The sequence below is a fragment of the Echeneis naucrates genome, chromosome 9 (assembly GCF_900963305.1).
Source record: "Echeneis naucrates chromosome 9, fEcheNa1.1, whole genome shotgun sequence".
Classification (NCBI taxonomy): Eukaryota; Metazoa; Chordata; class Actinopteri; order Carangiformes; family Echeneidae; genus Echeneis; species Echeneis naucrates.
The window spans coordinates 7,666,043-7,684,976 of NC_042519.1; the positions used below are offsets into that span (position 1 = coordinate 7,666,043).

The 18,934-nt window shown below is 40.4% G+C and overlaps 5 protein-coding genes across 5 annotated transcripts; 4 read left to right on the top strand and 1 right to left on the bottom strand.

Moving 5' to 3' along the window:
- Positions 1–317: 317 nt before the first annotated feature.
- lsm1 (LSM1, U6 small nuclear RNA associated) lies at positions 318–2,882 on the bottom strand. The gene is made up of 4 exons (XM_029511339.1): positions 2,746–2,882; positions 2,514–2,582; positions 2,259–2,374; positions 318–827 (listed from the first exon to the last, which is right to left on the bottom strand). Exons 1-4 carry the CDS (start codon positions 2,789–2,791, stop codon positions 657–659), a joined length of 402 nt encoding a protein of 133 aa, XP_029367199.1. The 5' UTR covers positions 2,792–2,882; the 3' UTR covers positions 318–656.
- Positions 2,883–3,415: 533 nt separating this feature from the next.
- bag4 (BCL2 associated athanogene 4) lies at positions 3,416–7,394 on the top strand. Its single transcript, XM_029510953.1, has 6 exons — positions 3,416–3,463; positions 3,607–3,734; positions 4,225–4,344; positions 4,528–4,758; positions 4,973–5,242; positions 5,442–7,394. The coding sequence occupies exons 2-6, from the start codon at positions 3,642–3,644 to the stop codon at positions 5,895–5,897; spliced, it is 1,170 nt and encodes a 389-aa protein (XP_029366813.1). The 5' UTR covers positions 3,416–3,463; positions 3,607–3,641; the 3' UTR covers positions 5,898–7,394.
- Positions 7,395–7,821: 427 nt separating this feature from the next.
- LOC115048952 (dual specificity protein phosphatase 26-like) lies at positions 7,822–10,459 on the top strand. Its single transcript, XM_029510834.1, has 3 exons — positions 7,822–8,233; positions 8,689–8,900; positions 9,003–10,459. The coding sequence occupies exons 1-3, from the start codon at positions 8,055–8,057 to the stop codon at positions 9,197–9,199; spliced, it is 588 nt and encodes a 195-aa protein (XP_029366694.1). The 5' UTR covers positions 7,822–8,054; the 3' UTR covers positions 9,200–10,459.
- On the top strand, positions 9,576–12,567 carry LOC115048415 (serpin A3-5-like). Its single transcript, XM_029509862.1, has 6 exons — positions 9,576–9,703; positions 10,905–11,553; positions 11,651–11,721; positions 11,816–12,009; positions 12,142–12,289; positions 12,373–12,567. The coding sequence occupies exons 2-6, from the start codon at positions 10,911–10,913 to the stop codon at positions 12,565–12,567; spliced, it is 1,251 nt and encodes a 416-aa protein (XP_029365722.1). The 5' UTR covers positions 9,576–9,703; positions 10,905–10,910.
- A 1,504-nt stretch (positions 12,568–14,071) lies between these two features.
- Positions 14,072–18,262, top strand: carnmt1 (carnosine N-methyltransferase 1). The gene is made up of 8 exons (XM_029511169.1): positions 14,072–14,208; positions 14,709–14,904; positions 15,015–15,181; positions 15,408–15,548; positions 15,733–15,911; positions 16,277–16,390; positions 17,244–17,347; positions 17,439–18,262. Exons 1-8 carry the CDS (start codon positions 14,072–14,074, stop codon positions 17,625–17,627), a joined length of 1,227 nt encoding a protein of 408 aa, XP_029367029.1. The 3' UTR covers positions 17,628–18,262.
- The last annotated feature ends 672 nt before the right edge of the window (positions 18,263–18,934 follow it).

Sequence of the window (18,934 nt, forward strand, 5' to 3'; positions counted from 1 at the left end):
TAACCGAATTACCCAAATGAATAATGAGCCTTTCTAATGGATGGCAAAGAAATGCTAGATCAGCCTCATGCATAACGCAGCACTGCAAAGTTTGAACTCTGCCCATTGGTGACTGTGGTGCCATTACATGGAACCAGAAGGTCACTTGATGCTACCCAGGCCAGATTTGTCTGTATATTTAAGCCTTTAAAAGACTAAGTATTACACACAGCAGAGCGCGTAAAAGAAAATTGGAAACATGTAGATCAGATAATGTGAGGACACATTTCTTTTACAGAGCAGGCCTTCCAGAAAGAGAGAGAGAAAAAAAATAAAAATAAAAACAAAATCAACTCTTTAATGGAGCACAGACCATTGCCCAAACAATAAGACAAGCTATGCCAAAGTGCTGATGTAAATTAATTGCTAAATTATCCTCAGATAGACATAATTTATCATTTTGCTGCCATGATCTGAAAAAGTGGGAGCAGCCATCACAATTTCCTCTCCTGGTTCAAATTAAATTCATAAAGTTCAATACAGTAAATAGGCCCAGTGTGATGCAGGCATGTAGCAATCCAAAACAACCAGTCATACTCCCACAAACTTAAACTCGCCATAAAATATATCAGTCCCATAAAAACTGAGATTGAGGCTCATGATTAATGAAAGAAATGTTAGTATTCATCCAGATTGTCTGCTTTGGGGATGGAGAGGCCTCGGTCCTTCAGGACCTGCATCTTGACTTTTTCCATCTCTTGCTTTGCTTGCTGCTGCAACCGTTGTTCCTCCAGGATCTCTTCAATGGAAACTTGCTGTAGGACTGCGTCACTGGGCTTATCCACGTCCTGCAGAGACAGAAACCATAGTACCTCTGTGAAGAGTGTGTGACAAACTGTTGTGTGCAGTATAAGTCAAATTGGTGACTGGGACCATTAAAAACGCAGTTCAAAACACACTTGCATGACTTAAATGAACTGTTTTGTGTTTCAGCTGTGGATCATATATGTCTAGATATCACTGTTTGTGATACAGTTACAGAACTAGTGGACACAGTTGTTCTTGCCTGTTTAAACACTAATCATTTTTCCTCCCACTGAACTTCAGATTAAGTTCTGGCAGCAAGGCTTATTAACACTGAGTATCATTGTTTCCTGTTGAGAGTGACATGCAACTGTTAGTACATTTACCCAATAGCTCACAAGAAGCAGCTGAAAACACACCATGCCTGATTAACCACAAGCTTTGCCTTATAGCAGACCGCATCATAGCCAACATCCACATTTTTGTCATCAAGTAAAATAAAAATGAATAAATAATGATTTCTAAATAAATAATGATTTGAAGCTGGAATGACAAAACAAGCTAATTATCAGGCTACCACAAACCTCTAAAACCATGATGTTAACGTCATGTGAAGCACTGAGCTTGACACCAGTGTACTGTCTGTTTGTGTATTTGTAACATAATCACATTCTCTGATGTCCATAGAATCTTTGCCTCTCATTTTTCGATCATTACAAAAACTCATACACTCAGCAAACTGCACACTGTCTGCTGCTGTCAAGATGGAGATGTGCAGAAAGTTCCAAGGTGCCTATTAATGGTGAAATAAACAGCTTTGGTTTGTTGTCATGGCTTCCTATACCGTCACTGCGATGTGCCCTAAGGTTTATTTTAACATCAAACTCAGATGAGAAGTGACAAAACTTTAACCTAACATATATGAATGCCTCACCATTGTTCTACATAAAAACCTATTTAAGTGGCTGAACAGGAGACGATACATTTTCTGTAGGTTCTGTTATAAATTTGACGATTAGGACTTATGATTACTTTTTAACCCACCAAGTGCTTCTACCCAAACTGTGAGGCCATAACAGTGTTATGTGTCAAACAAAAGATATAAGCCATTATTAGAAAACAGTAATTGTGTTCTTCTTCTACTTAATATGGAACTTAATGCCAAAAAATAAAAAAGACATGAAGATCAACACAGGTATATAAAGGTGGATTCATAAGAAATATGTCTACATGCTTTAATATGAAACTTAGCTAAGGAAGAGAAATGTATAAATAAAGCCATCAGTCTTGTTTTAGCCATTTTCCCTCCTGGACACAGGTACAGTAAATCTTTTAGTTTGGGGTCAAATAACATTATTGGGAGTGACACCAATTATTGGTAGTGGTTACTTACCAACTGCTGTTATTAAAGTGAATTTCATGCGATTCCAACTCTCTCACACACACACAAATAGTAGGACATGATTCCCACTTACTATTTCTCCCAGCAGGACCACATTTTCTCCTCTCACTATGAATATTCCTCTGGGGATGTCACCAAATTTCTTCCCCACGTGGATGCGCTCAACTGTTTGATGAAAAACTAAATTGGCTGAGAGGGGCGACAAGAGAAACAGGTTAGGGACCTTAAGGACAAAAAAAAAAAAAACAACATCTAATGTGAACAGCAGAGCCTTTAAGGGAACAAGCTGACATGTTTCGGTAAGTAGAGATAAAGAACTGAGTTGTACCGAACTGATCAATGCTCCTGAGGTAACCGATCAGCGTCCTGCCATCCCGGAGCAGCACCAGGTGTTTCTCTGCGGGTTACAACCAACACAAACACGTTTAGAGACAGTGCTGGTCGGTAACACCGGGTCCAGTTTGTATCAGTCACGATGCCACATCTTGAAACCATGTCCTCTCTTTTGCATTTCCTTTAAACCAACCAAATCTCTCCCTCCGGCCTCCTCTACAACTTACTGTCGATGTCGTCAATGAGACTTGCCGTCCCTGGTACGTAATTCATCTTGGGCGACTGTTTATCTGCTTTCTTGTTTCTTTATGTAACGCAAAGCCATGGATGGTTCAAAATATGTTTCTTTCAAGAAGAGCACAGGAAGCGTCTTTATAAACGCCAGGGATACACTTCCGGTGGACGTTTAACCCTTTGGGCGCCGAATTTGAGCGAACTTTGTGTTTAGAAACTTTGGAGGCGCTTTACTTCGGGATTACAGCTATAAATAAATGTGACATCACAAACGAATCGTCTTTAATAGTTTTATATTGGTTATTAAAAAAAAAACCCGATTTCATCTTTATGACGTGTTTCCTATTTTCTTATAGCGTCTACTGACGTACATGCGACAACAAAGATTGAATATGTACAGGAGGCAGTGTCTGTTTAGACAGAAAGTAACATTTTGTTTACGTGGCCATATATCAAAGCAAAAAAAAAAGACATCGTACCTTCCACATATTAAAATATTTTTTTCTGTTTGCAGGTACAACATGTGCAAAAATGGTTGCAGGGCCTGGCACCTTATTCCTCCGTACTCGGATACCCATGGCCGCAGAAAAAAGGAGCGAAGTGACACCTCGTAGTTTGAGCTGTGCCCCTCCTTAAAGAGACAGCACAGGACTGCTCGAGCTCGGCGTCATTCAATCATTTCCTGATTCCTATCAGGCGACCTACACTTCGGTAGGAAAAAAAAAAAAAAAAAAAAAAAAAAAAACAACACCAACAGCGCTGTTGTTAACAGTGTGGACTGACCGGCAGTTTGGATTAGCGACGCTAGGATCCTTAAAAGTTCATGTTTTTTGGTTTCCTTTTTGTTATGGCAGATGACAGGATGGCCGCTGAGGACCGCGCTTAGTTGATGCATCATCACCAAATGCAGTCAGATCTGAAGTCTGGCTGGCCCTCGACTTGTAACTCGGGAAATAATAACGAGAACTGGACCAACACTATGGTAAGTGAGTGGATACAGCTTAGACGGGCTCCGCGGGTATGTCTGCTCTCTCTGGATGTGATACACCTTTAAACAAACGGGCAGAATTTGTAGTGAAGCACATTATTACCCAGCTAGCCTGCGCCCCTGTTAGCTGCACGGCTAACAGACCTAGCTGCTGTTATGTAATAGCGCTGCCCTGCCAGTTCAGCTGTCGCCCGGGTTTGTCACGTTTATCTTGATGAGACGGCGCCGACAATGGTGGAAAAAGTCTTAGAGCTGTGTCAAAACACCCGGGACGTGTTTTAGCATCCTGGTGCCCCTTTTCATCGCCTCCCCTCAGATATTCAGCATGGCCTCCTTTTGCTCAGCTACACGCTGTTTGCCTGCTTTGGCTAAAACTGCTTCATCAAGTAATGCATGAAACAGTGTTGTCGTTTACTTGGTGATTGTGTCTTCCGGGGTTGGCTGTAGAAAGTATTTGTAACTGTGTGTTTGTGTGTGTTCACAGGACGCTCCTCAGTATCCAGGCTACCCTTCACACTACTGGTATCCTCAGTCTCATTCCACAGGGCACTATGCAAACACCTACCCTTCAGGATCAGATGTTCAACCACAGTACAATCCACAGGTATAGTTTGTGATGTAACCCAACCCGCCTCATTAAATCCGACGTGACAGCAGTAAATCTGCTCATTATCTTAATCCTCTTAAGTACTTTCACCTTTCCCTTACTTTTAACAACACTGTGCTGCTGAGTTACACACAGAGGCACTGCTCATAATTGATTTCCCTTCTTCTGCTTGTCATCTAGGTGATGCCTGGAGGTTATCCAAATGGCCACAGCGTCTACAGTCCAGCCCAGAGTCAGTATTCAACAAGTGGTTTCCACCCATCCAACCCTTTCTACTGTGCAGACCCCCAGAGACCGGCTCCAGGTCCTTATCCTAACCAGGGCTGTCCAGCAGAACAGAGCAGTGGGCCCTCTGGTCAGCCACATTCTCAGCACCAACATCATCCCTATCCTGGTCCACACTGTCAAGGGGTGAGTTCATTTATACACACACTATTGACAGATGTATTAAATAGCCAAAATGTTACATTCAGTTTAATCAGTTCTAACTTTGTATACTCTATGAAGTCATATTTGTAGTATACATTTCTTGGTCTTTTTCCCCCAACCAAAGTTACATTTGCATCCATATGAAAGTGAATCATTTTGGAGATGTACATAAACCTATCCTGTTGTCTGCCACCAGACTGCTGGATATCCCCCCGGACCATACCCTCACTACAGTGAAGGTGGTCATGCAATGGCTCCAAACCCCCCATACCCAACTGGCCAGCCTCTCCATCCCGGTTCTCAGGCTGAAGCATGGGCGCACTCTGGTGCGTATGCGCCCTCACAGCAGCAATGGCAACCAGGTCAGCAGCCTTCACAAAACCACTATGGAAATCCTGTCCGTCCACCGCATCCCCCAGCATGGCCTGGAACTGGAACCGGTGCCCCACCACCTTACCAACCCAAGGTAAGTAGTTTTCCATTTCCATCATCTCAAAGTTTGCCTGTTTTAAAACAAAAACTGAGAAAATTGTATAGACATAAATGATTTTAACATACCAATATAGCTTATGAGTGCTAAACTTAAGTTACGTAAGTACCGCACATTATAGAGATTGAGGTTTATCAGCCAATCTTAAATGTCATCTCATGCTTTATTGCTTTAGGACCAACAGCACCAACGTGCTCCCCAAGTGGGACCTAAACCCAGGCTGACCCCTTCCCCAAATCCTCCCAGTGGAAAGCCTACTGAAATAAGTTCACCTCCCCAAATGTACAACAAAGGTGGGAGAGGTGAACCTTATCCTTCACAAGGTGAGCCCCCGCCACCCGCTGCGCCCACCCAATCTCCAGCGCTACCTCATCCACTGAGCGAAAACCCGGGCCTTGCCAGGGTCCAGCAGGTTATGTCCAGAGTGCTGCTGCTTCAGGAAGATGTGGATGAGTTTGTTGGCAAAAAGACAGACAAGAGTTACCGGTGCTTGGAGGAACTGCTGACCAAAGAGCTGTTGGAGCTGGACTCTGTGGAGACTCAGGGACAGGAGAATGTCCGGCAAGCCCGAAAGGAGGCTGTACAGAGGATCCAGGCCATTCTGGACCAGCTGGAGAAGAAAGCTTTCTGAACTGGACATACTTATCAGTTTGTGGGTCACTAAATCTTGTTTTTATTTTTATTTTTTTTTTCCTTCTTCTGGATCTTCCATGAACACAGTGAGGGTCTATAGTCTTGTTCTTCAGAGCTATGTTACCTTTAGGTTGTGGTTTTTGTTGTTGTTGTTTGTTTTTTTTTTTTTCTCCTACTGCCATGATATAAGATGCCTGAAGTAAATGGCATGGACCCAAGAACAAAAGCAATTACTGGTACATGGAATAAACCTTTCAGAGCCTCATTATGCTGGTATGGGTGAAGTAGAAGTACAGACTGATGGTTGTACGTATTTTAAGACTTTCAGCCTCAATAAGTGGCTGTGCTGTTAACACAACCAGACACTCGGCTTATCTTTCATGTCGTGCCTCTGCCAGCATAATGCCAGGCAGAGTTGTTGGAAGATGGATTTATTTTGTGCCACATTGCAACTGTTAGTTGTCTCTAACCTGTGATACAGATTCAGACTATCATCTTGCTGTCCCTCAGGATTGTGGGTCCGTTTTAATCTGACCCTTCCTTAAACAATGCGTGCACTTCTTTAGCTGTCTGTTGTTATATGTCAGACCATTTGCATGATCATAAAGTTGTCCTCATGCCAGATAGGGTCCATACACTTAGTTGCCCATACTTGCTACTTCAGTCAGCTCCAGGAATAGGTGCAATGCTTTCCTTTTCAATTGTGCTCCCAGCCCTGCATGCACTGTAACGTAATATTAGTACTCGATACAGTCATGACATCTCCGAGTTCATAATTGGACCTAGAGTGTAGCAGATTAGTGAAAACCCCCTAAAGATTACTGACCCCATTACTCCCATCTTCCTGGGCGCAGACCTAGAATCAGACCTACATATGAATGCCATGTATTTCACTCTAGGACCTATTTTTATCTCAGATACATAAGTAAATTGTTAAGAATTATTTGAAAAGCTGTCAAAACGTGTTTGTTCCTTCTCTTTTGAACAGCTAGAACATATTATAGAGATCTGTGCTTTCCAGGTTAATCAGTTGCTGTAAAGGATGAAGACGAAGATGTACTTTTTTCAGTAATGCTTTGTGCTTAAGGACAATGTTGATCACAGCAATTCGATCAGATGTTTAGTTAAATTGTTTTTTCGCTCTAGCGTTGATATCCTTGTTATTTCAAACCCAGATTTGCACCAGAATCCATTTTCTTGTGTAGAGCAGCCCCCCCCCCAGTCATCCTTGATGTGTTGATTTAGGGAAAAAAGGAGTGCCATATTTCAGGGGATGGTTTTATACAATTGGGAAAAAATAAAAAATAAAATAAGATGACAAGCTTTGCATGGAGAAAAAAAATCATGTGTCACATGTGTTCATTTTTGTTCTGTTTAGATGGAGCACAACTGTACAGTTTCAGATGTAATGCATGTATCGAACACAAGATGGTAATGCTTGCTTGATAAATATTGAAGTTATGACAAGTGAGGTTAAAAAAAAAAAAAAAAAAAACGCAACAAAATAACATAATTAAATGTCAGTATATTTTTTACCCTGTGATGAAATGAATTTTATTTTTGTTCTCATTTTGTTAAATCGTCGTAACAGCTGTAAATATCAGCTTTTGGGGATAGTAGCTCTAGATAAACCAGAATCTGTCCTTCTGAAACTGAAGCAGAAAAACCTTCTTTTGCTCTTTTTTTTCCTCTCTTTCCCCCCTTTCTTTCTTTTTGTCACATGGAAATTTGCTGGGGTCCACTGTCCTGTCGTCTGCCAGCCAATGTTCAGATCTTTAAATAGACAGCTATTTTGATGCAAAAGCATAACACAGGCCTGTGCAGGCTTGAGCGACACACAGGCTACATTTTATTTGAGGGTCAAATGCCCTCACAACACTTACGGAACCTTGTGGTGAATGAAACTGAGGCAAACGAGCCTGATACTAAAATCACCCCTGGTATTCACTGAGCTCACTTTAACACAGCAGTTGCAGGAGACTTGCTTGGGAATACTCTTGGAGCTTTCAGCGGGAAGCTACATGTAAGATAGTTTATTTTTCTTTGCTGACAAGGACTTTTTCTGTTTTGAATCTTATTGTAAACCTTTAACTGACAAGAACTGCTGTGTCACATTGGACGTCTAACATAAACCAGCTGGGGGAAAAAAATTGTAATGTCATATACCTCAAGACTTCCTGCATCCTGGAAGGATAAACCCCCTCCTCGGAAGGTGGAAATTGACCTGAGCTCACCCGGTCTTGCAGTGTTTGAGCTGGAAAGACTCCTGTTTACGGGTAAAGCCATCATCAGCCATGCAGATGAAGTTTGGCCAAGGCTTTACGTCGGTGACCAGTAAGTAAACCTTTCTTCTCTTTTGGTAAAAAAACCACAGGAAAAAAAAACAAAACATGGCCTTGTGTTGTTCTCCAGATATTATTCTTGTGACAGAGAGAAAAAGGCCTGAACCCTTCCAAATGTAGACCTGGGCTCAGAGACGACACGTGAAAAAGCTGCAGTGGTCATAAATCAGATTTAAATACAAGATGAGTAACTTTAGACCCTGAAGCTGCATTCCGCCTTAGGAACGTGTGTAAACTACGATATGTGAGAGTCTCCATTAATGTGTGAGTGAAAACATATCTCAGGTCTCAGATAAGTAACGAACCCATGTCTGAAGTGGAATCCAATATATCAGTTTGTCACTATGAAATACACTCCGTGCAAGTGGCTCGGAAACACCCGCAGCATTTTTTAGTGCATATTCTAACTTGTGACAGATACTGGATATAGGGTGTTATGTTTTTCAGGCACAGTGCAGAGAACACAGCTGATCTGTCCAGACATCGAATCACACACATCCTGAACGCAGCTCACAGTAAACGCAGAGGACAACCAGACATCTACCAGTCCATGAAGATCACCTATATGGGCGTAGAGGCCCATGACTCCTGTAACTTTGACATGAGTGTCAACTTCCAGTCAGCAGCAGACTTCATCCACAGCGCCCTCAGCAGAGGAGGTAATGGAGGGGGAGAGAAAATGACAAATGCAATGAAAGGGCAAATATATTTGGTGGCTGCTCAGAAATGAGCATTGATGAACATTTTTCTCTGCCTCTCAGGAATTGTTCTGGTGCACTGTCATGTTGGAGTGAGCCGCTCTGCCACGCTGGTCCTGGCCTACCTCATGCTGAAGCAGAACCTGACCTTGGTGGAGGCTATTTGTGCTGTGAAAGAGAACCGTGGCGTAATCCCTAATCGAGGATTCCTCCGACAGCTCATCAAACTGGATGGGCAGCTGTTCGGCACACATCGCTGAACCCTGTCATTGAAAAGATTGTTGTATACATCTTTTTTCCCTTTTAGGACCCATAACAAGACAAAATTTTTTGGGGGGGGTTGGACTAAACATCATCTGACATAAAACTGTTTCTATTCTGTCAGTTTGCACATGTTAAACCAAGTTTTACCCAATAATGGGTATGAATCTAATGCAGCTTTTTAGCTGTCTAACAGTCACCATACAAACTCATTTAGCTGGTTTTTGATTCAGAGTGGCCTAGAGATTGTAATCATTCATTGATGCCAGCTTCCTGGTGTTTACAGTTATCCTGTGCAGTCTCAGTTTGATACCAAGGGTAGGCAAGTAAACATTACACAGAACAAATACAGTGGCCGAGTAAATAAGAGGTTTTGACAGAGAATAAACAAAGCTCAAAGTTCACTAGTTTGAATCAAGCATATAAAATGAGACATCTCCTTCTGTCCAGCCTTTGCTTCAGTCTCTGTGGTTGACGAGACAGTGATCAACAGGCAAAAGAAGGTAAATGGTTAGATTTTTTTTTAACTCATTAGCAATATGTTCTTTCATATTTTTACTGCTTAGTCTATAGAAGCACACAGTTAATTAACAATTAAATAAAATAAATCTAAAATAATTTGAAGGTTCATGAAATCTCTCAGCAAAAAACACTTATATTAGTGTAATATCAGGAAAATGAAATGGAAGATGTTGGAATCAATCCCATTAACTTTGCAAGATTTAAAATATAACCAGGTTTGATTGACAGGTGCCAATATCTCTATATGAGACCTGCCCACTTCAAGATAAACAAGATAAATGTTACCGTTCTGTAGTTTCAGAAAATGGGTTTCAACTATATATTGACATTTCAGCAGCTGAAGTCCAGTTAATGGTAGGCGATAAACTGACTAAGGTAAAAAAGAAACAAGGTAGTTTAGGTCACCCTAAACCTAAACTGTGAACATTGTACAAAAACAGGCTGTTTCAGGGATTAAGAAATTAGTTCATTTACAGTTTTGGTGCTGCAGTTGAAGTAAATGAAGACTTGATAGTTAATAGATACAGTTCTTGCTTGCTGCAGCCTTTGCTGATGACTTGGAAAGCCTCTGTCTGTACAAAAACAAACTGCTGCTACTTCCTCTGATAAATTAACGGTTCACTGTTGTCGATAGACAAAGACTAACATATATTGGCACGATTGGGGGCATGAATAAATAACAGTTGACAGATTCATACCAAATTATTTATAAACTAACTGTGAAAGCATTACTGAGTCCAAGGGTCATAATTAATGCAAACTACAAAAATAAATGACAAGATGTCAACCAAAATGTGTGCACTGACTTCCAAAAACAACTGTCAAATCAATGAAGTGTGTGTTGGATGGAAACAAAAAGTTATGTGTGCAGTGATTACTAAAATATTACTAAAATATAAGTTATTTTGAAAAGAAATTACTGATGCTTGGTGCTCACATACAAACAGATAGAATGAACTTTGTGATCACCATTTCTTTCCAGTGGTCGAAAGATGGTAAGAAGTGTGTTCATCTGCTTGATGAGCCAATAATTTTGAAAATTTATGAAAAATTTAAGAAACAATAGCTCATATGGGAAAATAACTACAACTTTAAAACCTTCTTCATATGTTTGAGTATTCGCCCAGGCAAACATTGTGTAATCCAAATGAACAGTGCTGCACTTTTGAACCTTTCTCCCAGCTCGCCATGATGCAGTCAGCCCTGGCTATCTGGATCTTATCAGCAGTAATCTGTGTGGGGAGAAGCCATCACCATGCAGGCCATGGACAGGTCGAAGAGCAGGCGAGCCAGGACACCGCAAGTGACCCCGTAGCCCACACCCTCTCTCTGGTTGCTTCAGCAAACAAACAGTTTACTTTCAATCTGTACAAGAAGTTGGCAGCTGATGCTGAGTTGCAGGGCAAGAACATCTTCTTCTCACCAAAAAGCGTGTCCGTCGCATTAGCTGCTTTGTCTGTAGGAGCACGAGAAGAGACCCACCGGCAGCTTTTCAGTGGTCTGGGTTTCAACACATCCTTGCTGACACAGGCAAATGTAGATACGGCTTTCCGCAGCATTCTTGAAAGGTCAAACAAGATGTCTGAAGCCACCAGTGAAGGGACAGCTGTGTTTGTGGATAACCGCTTCAAGGCACATCCTGATTTCCTGGAGACCTTGAAGCAGTCCTACTTAGCTGAAGGGTTTAATGTTGACTTCACTAAAAACACAGACAGCGCCAATACCATCAATCAGTATGTGTCAGAGAAAACCAAAGGAAAGATAGACAAGTTGGTTGAACACCTCGATCCGAACACAGTCATGTATCTCATCAGCTACATCTACTTTAAAGGTAAAAGGTGACACAGTATTCGGATTGCTTCTCTCATTCTGACATATTTAGGTTTGATATATCAACTCCAAACTGTAAACTCTTTGTCATCATACAGGAATGTGGCAGACGCCATTTGAATCTGCCCACACCAGAGAGGATACGTTCACTGTTGCTGAGAACAACAAGGTTTGAACTACCTGAGTTAAAATAATTACCCAACATCATACATCCTTCAATCCAGTCTATACTTATAATTTAGCTCTGATTTGCCTTTTTCCAGGTTCCGGTTCAGATGATGAACATGGAAGATAACGTTGACATCTATTATGACCAGGCGATCAACACATCAGTCCTCCACCTTCCCTTCAACAGTTCCTACTCCATGCTGCTGTTGCTGCCTGGTGACATGGCAGAGCTGGAGAATTCCATTTGCCCCGGCCATGTCACTAAATGGCTGAAGTGGATGAAGTCCAGGTTGGAAGAAAACTAAAATAATTTCTCAAGTGCACAGTTTCAAACTTAATAAGCTACTTAATTTTTTCCTATCAGATCAATTGTTACCATCTAATGAACTGTTGCCTGTTCATTTGTTTTCCAATATTTTAGGAGATATGACATATATGTTCCCAAGTTCTCCATCAAGACTTCCTACAAGCTGAATAGCGTTTTGCAACAAATGGGAATGACAGACATGTTTGGTGATCGGGCAGACTTAAGTGGCATTTCAGAGGGACAAAAACTGGCAGTGTCAGAGGTACAGACAGAACGCATACATTATTATGTGCATATTTCCTTCCCCATATTTCATCCAACATTAATTTCTCTCTTGTGCCTCAGGTTGTGCACCAAGCTACTTTGGATGTGGATGAGGCTGGAGCCACTGCTTCAGCCGCTACAGGCATTGGCATCACACTTCTGTCCTTCCGCCACATCCCTGTCTTGAAGTTCAATCGTCCCTTTATGGTCGTCATCACCGAGCGCACAACACAAGAGATCCTTTTCCTCGGCAAAATTCTCAACCCAAACAATTGATGAGTGACAGATTTTGTGTTTGCCCAAGAGGAGCTGTTGCATCACATATAAAATAGAAACGCATAAACGTTTAGTGTGTGATCTCTTCCTTTATGAAAGATTGTGTATTGAACACTTTTTCTGTTTGATTATCAATTTTTGTGTATGTTAATTTTGAAGGAAAATCATACTGGGACAGTGCATCATCAGCCATTCGCATTAGCATTTGGCAAAGATCATCTTTTATAACAAAGTGCAATAAGATCAGGGACAATGGAGCATTTCCAAATTTCTCCCATAGCTATACCATTTTGTATGAACCCACTGTATGAACCCAAAAGGTAAATATTCATTAAACATGATTAAACACAAAGCTGGTGGTTTCAGAAGGAAAATATCACATCATCCCAATTATACCAGAAAAATCTATTTTCAGTATCACCACCTGCTCGTCCCCTCCACTCAAATTGATCAACCACTGGGTGACCTTTCATCATCTTAGAAACTGGTGTTACTTAGATGGCAAGTTAGTTTTAAAGTAGCCCAAAACTGTCACATCTTTTTGATTGGAAATGTTGTTTGCCCTGCTCTTATATAGTGCTACAGTGTTAAAACTTTCTATATACTGTAAAAAACATATGAGGTTTCACAGCACTGGAGTACGTTTACTTTCGTCACAGATGCTTTGACCTAAAGCAACTTACATTGAGGAACCACACCAAAGCTTCAGTGCAGGAGACCGCTATGATGTAACTCATACTGCAGTATATTACATTTAATAAATTGGTGCAAAAAATCATATAAGAAATTGAAACAAACAATAAAATGCCAGTAAGGCATACCAGGGAAGCCCCTACTCTGATTGGATGCAGGAGACTGGGGGCATGGAGGTGTCAGTGGAGAGAAAACGAGTGCAGGATGAAGAGAAGATGCAATAAAAATGTAAACAGACAATCCATGATAATCAGTTTGTTCAGTATCTGCTTCTCCACCACAGCCTCAAAAGTGTCCTGTTTGCAGCCAATTATCCAGCCAAGTTTATCAGTCTAGTTCAAGTCCATGGGTACCAACCCAGAGGCCAGTCTAAAGGCATACATTAGTGACACATGGGTAGCTGGTGCAAGTTAGTGAGTAGTTGCACTTTGGCCCATGTGTGAGGATTTGTTCTGATTCAGATAAGGCCTGATTTTCCTGATGTTATAAAGTCAAGACCAGCAAAAGGGGTTCCAATTGGATCAGCTGAAAAGGTGTAGCATTTTACATGTTTCAGTCCACTAACCACAAATCAAAAATCACTGAGATATCAATACTGTATTTTTTATCAAATTCTATATAGCCGTCTTTAAGTGTGCCTGTTTTTTAAAATTATATTTATTTTATCATAGATACGGCCGAGTAACTAACAGCAGTATATCCATTAGAAGATGGGTGGCAGCATTACACTTCTTGGAGTCCAGAAATAATAAATCCCACGAAGAAGATGTTCCTCGCGTTCTGATTGGTCGGCTGTAAGTTTGTTTCAGACATGGCTGAAACCGGAGGAGAAGGGACGCAAGGTGGACCGTATATTCACAAAGAAAGAATAAAATACACCCCCGAGGAGGAGGCCAGACTGGAGAGGCAGCACTTCTGGAGAATAATCGATGCTTTTAAGTTTTACAGGTAAAACACATGAGCTTTAAAATTGTGAAAGAGACAGGAAACGGCAGTTTGTGCCAATAAATGACGTTCTTAGCCAAAAACAATGGCCGAGGGCAGACGGGCAGCTTTGGAGGGAAACTGCTAACTGTGATAGTTGAGCTTTATTCAAGTGTTCCTCGGTGTTAAGATAGATAATGGTTGTATTTGAATAGGTTACTGCGGCAGTTATGTATCTTTCTGACTTGGTGGATACTTGGTCCACCCATTCTCTCTTTAACCTTGCTCACGTTAAAACAAATTAAAGAGAGGAATAATGACAGTAAAAGCTAAAGAGTCATATAATAATCCATCTGGACCAGTGTTATACCCACATAGTTAAAATCAGGCCTTATGACTGCTGTGACTTAGGTATGTATTGGTGTGTTCCCTCTTTGTGTCCTTACATGAAAATGCTTGTGAGAACATGAACCTCACCTGTGAAAAGATGAACCTTATCCTTGTCCTGTCTTTACGCCTGTCAGGGTGCATGTCCAGGAGCAGGTCAAGCGCGCTGAGCGCCAGTTTCTGTGCCTCCCTCGGCACCACCAGAATTTGCTGCCAGGTGTTCAGTCCAACTTGGCCCGGATCAATCAGTGTGCAGACCACAACCAGGAAGTGTTGCAGGCCATCATTCACAACAGCCTTGATATGTTTGAGAACATTGGGTATGGCGAGAGGGTAAGGCACAACAAAACCAAGTCATTACTGGTGGTCCTTAAATGTATAGATTATTTTTGTTGGCTAGTGGTTAAGTGATTGTGATTTGCTTTATCATATTCTTCTTTCAGGAGGATCCAAGGAAGGTCCACCCATCTTCAACATTTGACATGGACAAGCTGAAATCCACCATAAAGCAATTCGTCAGAGACTGGAGTGAGGCAGGCCAGGCTGAGAGGGACACCTGCTATCAACCCATCATCCAAGAGATCCAAAGACTTTTCCCCAATGATCAATAGTAGGAAACACACAGATACACCCTTAGACAAATGCATGCATGCCAAAAATAGGGATGCTCCATATTTTGCACAAACATTCATAAATTAAGACATGTGGTTAAATAATAATACAAACCAAAATTTCCATAGGTTGTGGTTTTAAAGCACCTTGTAATAAATATGAAGATGTGACTTACTCAATGTTTTCTATGTGATATGTGCATTCTGTGCATTTTATTATGTCAGTGATGTATCTAAGGTGAGCGTGCTGGTTCCGGGGGCTGGGCTTGGCCGTCTAGCCTGGGAGATAGCGCGGCTGGGTTATATATGCCAGGGCAATGAATGGAGCCTCTTCATGCTCTTCTCTTCAAACTTTGTTCTTAATAGGTAATGCATACATTAACATAGCTAATTCGAGCTGCCTTTGCTAAGACCAAGGGACAATCATCCTTTTAAGCATACATTCATTCATTTGTCATATTGTTACTTGTATGATCACAAAATAATTAAGAAGTGATGTTCAGTTCCTCCTATCAACATGACCTTTATAAATTTGGACTGCTCCATTCAGGTGTGAGAAGGTGAACGCCCTGACTCTGTATCCTTGGATCCACCAGTTCAGCAACAATAAGAAATCCTCTGACCAAATACGACCAATCAGATTTCCTGATGTCAACCCTCAAAGCTTACCTCTAACGTCAGATTTTTCAATGGTAGCAGGTGACTTTGTGGAGGTCTACAATGAGCCAGGTAAATAAATGCTGTTCAGGCAGTGCTAACTCATCAACTGTAAATATGTTTTGATTGAGTACATCATACAGTATTATTCCTACTTCTATAAATAATTAATATTAGCATACTGGTTGATCTGTTGGCATGTCTATATAATAATATTTTCTCAGAAAGGCACATAATGAATTGGTCACTCATTTCTGGACTTTAACAATGTTAATTAAAAATTGAGAAGTTCATTAATTAATTCATTCATCTTCTACTGCTTATCTGTCATCCCAGCTCACATTGAGTGAGGGCAGGGGACGCCTTGGACAGGTTGCCAGTCTATTCCGGGGCTTAAGGAAGAAGTTATATAATGTAATATTTCTCTTTTACAACAGATTCCTGGGACTGTGTGGCCACCTGCTTCTTTATTGACACAGCTCATAATGTCATAGATTATGTGGAGACTATCTTTAAGATTCTGAAGCCTGGTGGAGTTTGGATTAACCTCGGTGAGTACACTCTACTGGGGAGTAAAATTCCAGCCATGAAGAGATGACTTGTTGTTGGAAGTGGTGGCGTTAAAAGAATCGATAGCCTGTTACAGAGTATGCTGAAAATGTTTTTCTGATGTCTGAATAAGCCAAGAGGAATATTAGAATACAGCACTAGAGAACACATATTTTGCACTGAGAATTTACTTATGCTTCATATAATAGAAGTAACACAGAAGATGTGTAATGTTGTAATTGGCGCTGTTGCTTCAGTGTAGGGTTGTGTGCAGCTCAGTGATTCACTCAGCCCACAGAGCTGCTGTGTACAAGTGTTGGGACGAGGCTTATAGGCCAGAGCTTACCATAAATAAAATCTAATTCTATGTCAAATACTGCACCAATATAATGGCAATCTTCTAAGGTGCAAACATGTCTGGATTTAAAAGGGAAAGGGGGCATAGTACTCTCTGGTTTATTTCACATTGTGCCCAAAACACTCCCATGACTGCCCTAAATATGTGTGTGCAAAAGCCTTTAGACTACGATGTGGACTGTTGAAACAGAGCCCAATTATCCTGTTTTTATTATTATTCTTAGAATCACATTTCCCTTTAATTATTTGTTTTACCCACATTTTGCTTAATTTAACCTAAACACACTATTTGGTTCAGCATTTAGGGATCTTGTTTCACTGTGCTGAAGATAATTTTTGAGTGAGTGAGTGTTTTGTTAATGTTTTCTTATTCAACATAAATGACTGTATGACCATCAATCTTTTACCAAGAAAATTAAATTAATATAATTTTGTTTTCAATTTTAGATAATTTTTTGGTGAACATACATCATTTAAATCTTTTAAATATTTCCTCAGGTCCGTTGCTGTATCACTTTGAGAACATTGCCAATGAGCTCTCAGTTGAACTTAGCTATGAAGACATTAGGACAGCAATGGTTAAATTTGGCTTCCACATTGAGGTAAATGAACATTCATAACTTAATATCGTGTTGGCCTTCTCAAGCGTCGTTCTTGTCATAAAGCAGCTTTCATATCAAATATGTCCTGCAGGTGGAGAGGGAGTCAGTGCAGACCACCTACACAGAGAATGACCGCTCAATGCTGAGATACATTTATGACTGTGTCTTCTTTGTGGCACGAAAACCTGAATTGTATTTTGACTGTGAAGAAGACGACCGACAGAATTCTCCTCCGGCTGCTAAGTCACCGCGGCGGGAAGGCACAAACAACCTGACGTGACAGGGACTTCTTTGACAAAAACTGCATAAAGTTTAGACTGACAAAACGAAAAAGAAAATGGAAGAAAATCAGTGGACCTACATTTTCTTTTTGTTACATGTATATATCTATATATATATATATTTTTATGATGCATCTAATGGAGAAATGTTCCGACGTCTGCAGTTGAAATGAAATATTATAGTATTATTTCATCTGTCAAACATCTGAATACTATATATTTCTTCATCCTTGGGTGTGTGATAAGTCGACTATTTTACTTCACTTACTTTGCCACAGGTCATGAACTGTACAACAGATTTTTATTTTATTTTTATTTTTTAAACAGCAATAGCCCGCAGTCTTTCTCAGTCTTACTTCCATTGACTTTCACTGCCTGACTGTTTGTGAATGGAGAATGAAATCTATTTATTATTATTATTATTATTATTGTTATTATAATTTTTTTATTTTTTTTTTCCCCCAAATATGGTGCCATTCTTCCTTCCAACCACATTGATCTTCAGTTAACGCTGAAAATGTAATCATGTTATGTTCAAGCTTTTCAGGAACTATTTGTTTTTAGAATTTTCATTGCCTTGTCTGGTTTCTAATCACACTTATAAAGCGAAACATTTTAAAAACATAAATCGCCATAGATTTACTATCTCAAATAATTTACAGTTGTATAATTTTGACATGAACATAACTCAAAAAATTTAATGCCCTCTTTAAAAGTCGTTAAATTGTGCTATAAATGCAAAGAATGCTCTGTTTCATCAAGTCTTATACCCAATCTTATTCCCTATTTAAACCATTATAGACCATATAAACCATAATACTTTTCATGTGTGAAAAATGAACACACCTGCCCAGAACGGGACCTCCTGCATCAGCAACCAACTTCCAGTGAAGAATTGATCATATCAAACTAACATTAGCAGGAAATTTAAAAAAGAAAAGCAACATTCATACTTCTTTTAACTGTAACTGTAACTGTCAAGTATCACTTATTGTCTGTGCTCACAGAAGTTTGTTATAACGAGTGCCAGCTAAAAAACTGAAAGTAAAAAGAGACAAAAGAGCACATAGAGACTTAAACACGCAGCAATATATAGAACTAAAACCAGGACCAGCCAAATTAAAGTTAGGCTATATTAAAAAAAATTATAGCTGATTCCCACAAGACAAACTTGATCCCATGGGCGTTTTTGGGCACTGTAGTTTTAAAGCGAATTCAAATGAAACAGGCATTAAATGAATTGTTGGGGATTATTATCATCTGCAGATTAGCACGTTTGGGGCAATGGGACAACCAGACTGCCAAC